This window comes from Solanum dulcamara, chromosome 2 (genome assembly GCF_947179165.1).
Source record: "Solanum dulcamara chromosome 2, daSolDulc1.2, whole genome shotgun sequence".
Taxonomy (NCBI): Eukaryota; Viridiplantae; Streptophyta; class Magnoliopsida; order Solanales; family Solanaceae; genus Solanum; species Solanum dulcamara.
In genome coordinates this window covers 78631692-78641542 of record NC_077238.1, presented here as the reverse complement: position 1 = coordinate 78641542, position 9851 = coordinate 78631692, and the positions used below count along the sequence as shown (strand labels likewise).

At 35.0% G+C, this 9851-nt stretch overlaps 1 protein-coding gene across 1 annotated transcript; it reads left to right on the top strand.

The window, feature by feature from the left end:
* The first annotated feature begins 359 nt into the window (after positions 1 to 359).
* LOC129880885 (uncharacterized) lies at positions 360 to 5917 on the top strand. The gene is made up of 4 exons (XM_055955122.1): positions 360 to 808; positions 946 to 1061; positions 4085 to 4328; positions 4434 to 5917. Exons 1-4 carry the CDS (start codon positions 515 to 517, stop codon positions 5769 to 5771), a joined length of 1992 nt encoding a protein of 663 aa, XP_055811097.1. The 5' UTR covers positions 360 to 514; the 3' UTR covers positions 5772 to 5917.
* Positions 5918 to 9851: the final 3934 nt, after the last annotated feature.

Below are 9851 nucleotides of genomic sequence, written 5' to 3'. Positions count from 1 at the left end.
TTGATTTTAATAATTTAAAAATCAATTAAATTGATTTGACTATAATTTTAATCAATAATCAAACAATCGGAAAGCGGGTCCCCAGAGGCAAGTCGGATTGGGGGATAGATATTTGATTCGCCAATTAATAAAAATCTGATTATGATGTCCCATGGAGCTGACGTGGCGGGTTCATTGTCACCGCCTTTGTCCCCACTTGGGTCCCACAATAAACAACCTGGGCCTATTAAAAGTCAGCTTGGCGTAAGCAAATGCTATGATTGCCCGGATTCCAAATTCATCCCCAAAATCACATTTCATTACCACATTTCAAATCCGTCCGTTTATCCTATTTATACTATAACTGGATGCCTTTATCTGCCCTATCTGTAACTGTTCGTCGTGTGGTTCCCGTGATTTTCTCTCAAATCTCTCTGAATTTGTTGGATTTTTCTCGATTTTTTAGTCATAGATTTGAATCAATTTGCTGATTTTCGAACAAATTTAAACTTTAATTCATTGAAATTTTATAAAAATGGTGAAACAACAATCTATGAACAATCTCGAGATCGATGATGAGGTAGAGAATTCCAATCTCCGGGAAGAATTGGATGAGTCATCGTCCGATTCGTCGGAGGATGCTTTGTACGACGACGTTTTATCGAGCGGTATGTTCGCATCAGGAGAAACGAACGTTCTTCAGTGGCTTCTGGCTCTAGATTTGCAGGTTATGGGAGCTTGCCGAGTGGATGAAAGGTTAAAGCCTTTGTTGAAGCTAAATGTTTCTGCTGGTGCTGCTGAAGATCGATTGCTCGCTCATCTTAGTCAAGTACGTTACAATTTTTCTACCAATTTTAGTTTAATTAAATCTATGATGAATTCGTTTAAGGCATCGTGTTAGTTTTGATTTTGATGTTCGTTGGATATGTAATTTGTAATTGAAGTTAAATCTGATTCTCTTGACAGAACTTTGAGCCATCAGAAGTTGGAATGCTCGCCAGGTGTTTGTGCATTCCACTCGTTTCAATGCGTGTCGGGAAGATCAGGAAGCAAGGGACGCTCTTATGCCCAACTGCTACAAGGTAGTTGCAGTGAAACTTTACCTTTAACATGCGTTATATGGCGTTTTGCATGTGGGTGGTGCTTGGCTCCAGCATATTTGATTGTGACTTGTAGTTTTTTGGGGCATTCTAATGACTTACTTGCTTTAAGTTAAATGAGTTCCTTCCTGATTGACTGGTGGACTTAGATTGTGTTCTTCATATCATCTCTTCACTCCTCATTTTAGGTAATTTGATGCATTTATTTGCGATGATTATGTACATAATCTTGTCTCTGGAAAGATAAGATTGCTATAGTACTCAAAGCTAAGATTAGCATTTTTATTGAGCATCGTGGTCTTAGCAATAATCCTAGCTCAGTGGCCTGCTCACAGGCCCATCTGGTCAGGATGCTGAAGACAACAGAATTTCGCAATTAATGTACTATAAGCACTAGTGCAAAATGCTTGCTGAACAAAATTAATTTCACTTATCTTTCGCTAGTTTCATGGTACAGAGGAATACAGTATGAATGATCATAGTATTCATAGAAATTATCTAATAAATATATCCTGGTGGATTCATATCTGGGACTATTACACTTTCAGTAACCGAATGAGAACTTCTGTTTCTAGTATTTATCTAACTTCCCTTCCTATTCATGGGTAGGATTTATATATCTAATCTTTTGATTTTAGTTACCACTGGTTCATTCTGAAAAGGCGCCTCATTTTAACTGTGAACTAGAAGTGTTATATGTAGCTAGTGTTGGCTATAGATAGAAGAAATATAATTCGAAAGTTAACATGTCATTTGCCTCCTTTGAAGTTTGCAAGTTAGATAACTTCAACTTTTCATGTCATGTGCTTATTTTTGAAATAGTTAAATAAAGATTACTCTTTTGATTGGTCAAATAAAAAGTGATATTGAATTTAGCATAACAGAAAGTGCAAAAGATGATTGGCTTTAAGAAACAAAAAAAAAGAGAAAAGAGAGAAGGGAATGCTGTTAATGTACAGATGTAACAGTATGAATGTTCATTAGTAGTTAGAATAGGGGCCAATGGATTCTGAAATGCAGTAACAAGTACCTGAGGAGAGACTAGGTAGTCGGTTGATCAGGTTCATTAGCAGTATTTGGTACTTAAAGCATATTTGATTGTCCCATACATGTACCTTATTATCTTTTGCTGGAAAAAGGAAGTGTTCTTTCCAGTGGCCATCTTGAGTGATAATGCTTTAGTTGTAAGATGCTGGAGAATGTGTTGTTGCTCATTCACCCCTTCTTTTCTTTGTCGGTTGTGATTGCTGCATACTTTGTGCCGTAGAAAACGTATAGTACTTGGAATCCAGTGAAATTATTTGTTCCTAGATGTGATATGCTCACATTCGGTTGTACTCGAGAGAGTTTCTTGTTTCCTGATCTCTAAACTCGTTTAGGGTTCAAATTTTGAGTATATAGTACATGAACTGCAGACGCATCATAACATCTCATGATCAGTACTGCTTGCTGGATACTATCATGACTCCCTGTATCTTGATATGAGACTGCTTATTGCTAGGAGGTGCATATTGACATGTGGAGGCACCGTAAAGGTTGGTATGTTTTGTGCTTTTGTCTGAATGGAGAGGAGAAAATAGGTTGTTAATTTGGTAATTCTCAGTATTAATTCCTTTTAGACTGGTAGAAGTGTATTCCCCTTGATGTATTATTGAGTGTGTTGTTCTCTATCACCTCGCTTTATAGTATTCCAGCATTGCTTCCTTCATAATCTTGTACATATGGTACCTTTGTCAGTTTGCCTGAATGGAGATGAAAGAATAGGTTTTGAATTTGGTATTTAGGGCAACAAGTCCCATCAGACTGGCAGAAGTGTGTTTGCACTGATCAATCAGTGAGTGTTATGTTTTCTATCATTTCGTCCTATTGCTGCATATGGGCATTATTATAGTATTATTCTCTTATTTTTCACTTTTTGATTATTTGACCAAGGAAGTTGCAATCTCTTTCTCTGCTTGTTTGATACTATATAGCTCAATCCAGTTTAACCTGTACATAACCTTAGTTGTTGTGGCTAGAAGTTGCCAATGCTGTATTGTTATTGATGGTGACAAATGTTCATGCTTCCACGTGAAAATATCTTTTGACTTGTAGGTAAAATTGGGCGTTTACTATTATGACCTCTGAATTAAGGAGAAGTCAAGGTAGTTTCATGCTCCTATATTACATGATTCATATTACTTCTCTCTGAATTTTCTAGAAGTCTGACTGGTAACTCCTTGGTGCTTTTTTTATTTATTAAACAAATGTGGTTTGATTGTCTTTTGTCTGAACCTCCTAGAAGTTTCAATACTGTTCAGTTTGTCATTTCTATCTTTCATACTGTCCTGCCATTTCCTGTTCATTGCTCAGTATTTTCCTTTTCATTGCTACATTTCTGTTTAAATTTGTCCTTTTATTCTTTGATAACATCCCGTGAGCCAAGAGAATTGTAGTATTAGATTCCAATTGACTTTTGTATCTCTTTTACGCTCAATGTTTATATGTGAATGGATGAGTGACTGGATCCTTACCTCATCAAACCAAAATCTTCTTTTGGTGAGACTCTGTAATTTGCTTTCTATAATAAATATGTACCTCATGTGTGTTTTAAGTGAACTTCTAGTTAACGAGTTAGAAATTACTGGCATGTTAATGTAGTCTATCTTAACTAACACTTGTCTCTAAAAGTCATCAAGTTCACCTAAATGATACTAACATTTATGTTGGTAATGCTGTTCAATTGAACAGGTTGTTGTCCTTGTTTTTATAGGCTAGCTTGTCCAGTAAGAATTCTTTTGGAAAGAAGGGAAGATACAAAAAATTAAGACTGAGGGATTGTTTAGCAGCCTTAATTTTTGTAATTTGGGGGAATTTTTTTGGGAAATCATAATACCATTTCCTCAGCAAAGGGTGTTAGATTTAGGATGCTCAAGTCATAAATGTGTGCTGTATTTGGTTTAGTATGTAACTTATTGACAATCTAACTAATCTTACACATTACTTTTCTTGTGTTGTTGCAACAGGGGAAACTTAAACCTTGCAATTCTGCCAACGTCGGACTTGCGCATCTCATTCATTGGGGATGACGGCAGCACAGAGAGAGTTGGAACATTTTACAGTGAATCTGATTGTTCTGCCGTAGAGATTAAAGATATTGTGGCAGACGAGTCTGGACGCTCTTTTCTTATTAATATCCCTGATGGTGGGACTTTCTACTTTTGGTGTTCAGAGAAATCTAAGCTCCTTGGAGATGAGTTGCGGAGAAAGGTATGTTTTCTTATGTTTACTGTGTGTGATGAACTACTGAATATTTGTTATATTGTACTTGCATGTGTAGATGAATAATATCATTATTGATTGTGATTGGCTTAGATGAGGGATTTGATTAAGATGAAACCTTCTTTGGCTGAATTAACTGGAATTGATGAATCCCGGATAGATTGTTTTGCCATTCATCTTCGAGCTTATCTTCACGGTTCAGCAGCCATAAATCCTCAAGCAAGTTCCATGATGTCAAGAGATCCTTCCATAGCTGGCTTTGTTGATTCTTCAGAACTTGGTCTTGATGCCCAGATATCTGTTGCATCTCAGAAACCTCTGCGGTCTGAGCACGTCAGTAGCATGGGATCAAACACCAGCCTGATGAGTAGCCTTAGTCCTATGTCTAATGCTTTTAAAGATAGCATGCTCAGGAACTCATCATCAGTATGTGTTTCTAGAGACGGGCCAAGGCACCATGGTGATGGCTATATTTCATGTGTAGATAGCCAGATTGCAGGCATAAATAGCAGAGATGCACCTAGTTCAACTTATGTTGAAGATAAGATTGGAAGAGAAACTCGTCCTTCAAATGTTTTGGAGCCACTTTTTGCTGCTCTTCCTTTCCGAGGATCTGCAGCTACTGTTCATTCTCTGGATTCAACAGTTTTTTCTCCTTATTACTGTTGGTGTCCTCCTGCTGTATCCACTCTGCAGTACTCAGTTGGAACTCCACTTATGCCTATTTTATCCACAGACTCGTCAATACCACTACTTTCTTCAATAGCACCTTCTGCTTGTTCATCTAGTATTTTGACACCAAAGCCGTCTCTTGTCACTGATGTCTCTTTAGATTTCCCACCTCTTCTGCCCGAGCCATTGATCAGGTTGCCATTTTCTTTGGCAACTTCACAGCAAATACCTACTTTCACACCTTTAGTAGGCGATTCTATAGTCCATATTCCCGTCCTTGATGTGTGCTCTTCTGGCCAAGGTTATTTTGTCAGCGCAGGTCCTTCTATCTCTGGCAGTATTCCACAGTTACACCCAAATTTAGTGAATCCTTTAATTCCTCCAGAAACAGAATCAATGGCTGAGAAAAATGCCAGGGAGACTCTTCGGTTGCTCATAAATAACTCCAACCAGCCCAGCCCACAGCTGATTGATCTGCTGCCTCCTGTGCTTTCTCGTAGTGGTGAGGAGACACGAAATGTACTGGTTACTGGAAGCAGAGGACTTTACTCGAGAACCATAGGTGTTGATACCACAATAGCAAATGATTTTGCATTTAAGGGTTTGGCTTCATTTTCTGAAAAGCCTGTTAGTGGATGGTTTGATAAGAAGAAAATTAGTATACAAGAGTTGTTTGTTCCAACGGAGAAACCTGGTATGTCTGGTGAATCTTCAATGGATGATGGTCTTATAGATTTTGAAGAGGAAAGAAAGAATTGATAAACAGAGTGCTCTTGTTTGCTCTCGTGTTTTTCAAGTTGTGCTGCGAAAGAACTGTGAATATTTTCTCTGTAGCTTTGTATTGTCAAATGTAATTAATCTCAAGTTCCATCCATTCAATATGACCTTTCTATGGTTAACTCGTATCTGATGTACGTCGGCCAGTGTGATGTGATATCTTTTATGTTAAAGTATCTTGGGTTTATAATTCAAGGAAACGAGAAGATCAATGATGATGTTTCAATTGTATCGGAGGCTCGCGTTAGGGAGTAGTGTGATAAGAATATCTCACCAAGGCTTAAGGTAAATTTTACAAAGTGGTTATTAGACATGCATTGTTTGGTTAGTAAAGAATGCATATGCTGGATACAACAACAACAACCCATGAAATTTCACAACGTGGGTCTAGGGAGGGTAAAGTGTACGCAGATCTTACTCCTACCAAGGTAGGACGGTTGTTTTCGAAAGATCCTCGGCTCAATAAAAGCATAAAAAGAGGTCAGATACGGCTAAGAAGTTCAAAGCGATATGAGAAAGCAAATAACGAAAGTGACACAGATAAGATAGGGTAATTAAAGTACAAAAAGTAATAGTTAATAACAGAAATCAAAGCACAAGAAATTATAGTGCGCTAATGCGCCTACTAATAAGGAAGAATAACGAGGCTATGTATTAGCCTTCTACCCTAATGTGGATCCTCTATACCCTCCTATCTAAGGTCATGTCCTCGGTAAGTTGTAACTGCGTCATGTCCTGTCTAATCACCTCTCCCCAATATTTTTTGGCCCACCCCTACCTCTTCTGAAGCCATCTATGGCCAACCTCTCACACCTCCGCATTGGGGCTTATGTGTCTCTCCTCTTCACATGCCCAAATCATCTCAGTCACATTTCCCGCATTTTGTCTTCCACCGAGGTCACTCCTACCTTGTCCCGAATAGCCTAATTTCTAATCTTGTCGCTCCTGGTATGCCCACACATTTATTTCAACATTCTCATTTCGATAACTTTCATCTTTTGAACGTGAGAGACCTTAATTGGCCAACACTCCGCCCCATATAACATAGCCGGTCTAACCACCACTTTGTAGAACTTGCCCTTAAATTGTGGTGGCACCTTCTTGTCACATAGCATACCGGAAGCGAGCCTCCATTTCATCCACTCTGTCCCAATACGATGTGTGACATCATCGTCAATCTCTCCGTTGCCTTGCATGATAGACCCAAGATACTTGAAACGACTTTTCTTTTGAATGGCCTGGTCACCAAGTCTAACTTCCACGTCAACCTCCTGAATATGCTGGATATGATCTAACAATATATAAAGCGCAACAGCAAGTATGAATGAAGAAAACTGGAAAGATTTCTCTGGGTACAAAATAAAATAATCTGAAATCCAAATTACTACTTTTTGGACTGATTTCAATTAGTTTTTGTTTCTTTTGTATAATCATATGATATTCAGAATCTGCATAAGACTTGTAACGGGGTAAGCACCTCTATCAGTTAAAGTGATTTTATTCATCTGACCACATCTATGGATGATTAGCTCAATTAGCTCGTGTTAACCCAATTCTCCTCAAACCAAGAAAATACCAAAAATGATAGGTCTATAGTTAAATAAGTGATGAGCCTTTGTTTTTGTTTTTTTCCCCGTCTTTTCATCAACATTTTATTTTGGAGTCAATTAAGAATTGTCACATCTAATACACTTTATATACAGTGCCACAAATAACATTTTATTAAATAGGGTAGCCGTACAATATATCTTCACCAGTCACTGGGCATTTCCATCTCTTCTTCCACCAGACAAGCCTATGTGTGATAGTGTGGAAATCAATTTTTATTTTTAATATAATAAATCATACGATTTCAACCATTCATAATAAATAATAAATTTTTGAAAATTTAATAAGTTTTATTTTAATTTTATTAATTAACAAGTAATTTAGGATAATTATTTTTAATAATATGAATAACTAATATAGAATGGAGGGGGTAATATATTGTATTTTGGTAGCAAGATATTTCACATATTGACTTTGGAGGAAAATTTGCATATAATTTGTCGGAGGAAATGAAGAAAGAAAATGAAATAAAATAAAGTATATGAAATGTATTTTTACTCTTATCATAAATATTTACTCATATTCGATGTTTATTCAAGTTGTTCCAAATAGACTCAAGATATGAATATATTGGAAGGTGAGCAATAATTGAAGAATACGTTTTTTTTTTTTTTGTGAATCTTATTTTAAATAAGGGCAACAATTTTTTTTCCTTATTTCCTCGCACCTTTAATTATTTTTTGTAAAGGCACTCATTTTCCAATAGGAACCTGCCTTTTTCAGTAAGACACGCTTATTTATTGTTGCCTATAAATTTAGAGGCTTTGTTTAAAATTTTACATGTTGAAATTCGAATTCTTTTTACCCTCTTCTTCTACATTATTTTCGAATATAAAAGTAAGTGTCAAATGTGATTTGCTCCATTCTTTGAGTTAGCTGAAATTATGTAATTTGGAGTACCGCTATTACCAAATTATTTATTCAATTCTATCCTATGAGGAATTAATCTAAACCCTTGGACTACATAAAGGGAATTAATTTTTAAAAAAATAAATGATATAATCAATGGACTTGAAAATAATTTAACAATAGTATTACTACTTAATAATTCTGGTTAAGAATACCAAAGAATAACACACACAACTTATCAACAAAAAGTCAAGATTGTCTTTCTTCTTTCCAATTGTATAAGGTTTAAACTTTCACCAAAAATATTTATTTTTTATTTTATTTCCCATCTAATGTTTAGTATTCGTACATTTGCTTTTAATTTTAATTTATTGCGTTCTTTTACTCTACTCTTTAGCTTATCCACCCCCAAATTAAGTAAATAAATAATAAATAATAATAATAATAAAAAAAAAAAATAAACGAACGATCACAATTCACAATCAAATGGCCAACACATCCTTAGTAGTAAGTCAACATCAACAATGCAAAAGGTAATTACAAGCATTTTGATGTATTTTTTAATTATTTCTTTTTTGTCTTTTCGTTCATTTTGATATGTTTCTATTTTAGATACAATTTTTTTTTTTGAGGGGGCAGGGGTTGTTTAGGCAAGTTGGTAGGAAGGAAAAATATTTTCTTAAAAAATGTTTTGCAGAAAAATAATTGTACTCTTCATTCTTTTAATTACTTTTGTGCTTCACTACTTTGAATCAAACTATGGATAAAATATACTCTTCATTTCTATCTTGGTAGAAGTCAAGTCTGCGTACACTTTACTCTCCCTAGACCCCAGGATTGTTGTTGTACTTTAATCATTCATAGCTTCATGTTTAAGCTAAAAGAAAGCTCCTAATTGATATATTACTAAATATGTGAGCTCATAATTTGCATAAAAATAGGTAGCGTATCTAATTATGGGTTCAACATAATTCAGTACTTCTATCAAATTATATTGTGTGTAAAAATAATAATTAGGTATATATCTCTCTCAGAACTGGCACTCTCAACTCAAAACACACAACATCAAAGTTCTAAGCACCACATACATATACAATCAAACTTCTATATGATAGTGTTGTTTGTCTAAATATTTTTTTGATTGTGTGCTATTATTCATGATATGATAGTCAATTTCAAAGAACATTTGATTATTAAAGTAAAGTATTATTATAAAAAATGATTGTTATAAATATATTTAACAGTAATAATTACAAATCATTGCTATATTAGCTTCTTAATTCATCAAATATTCTAATTATCCAAATTAAACAAGTCAACTGTGATTAGAAGCATCTTGAAAGCCCACAAGTAAGACCCACATACAATAAAATCTCGCTAAATGAATATTTTTTTCTGATTTTGATTTGGGACAGTTATATTAAAGTAATATTCTCGCTAAATGCATTAGATAATAATTAAAAATAAAGTATTAAAGGCTCAGAAAAAATATAAAGTAATAATTACTAGAATACATCAAAAATTTATATATATTTAATCAGTCAATAATACTAGACCAATAACTATTTCTTTTTAAAATATGATTCTATAGTTGGATTCTTTTTC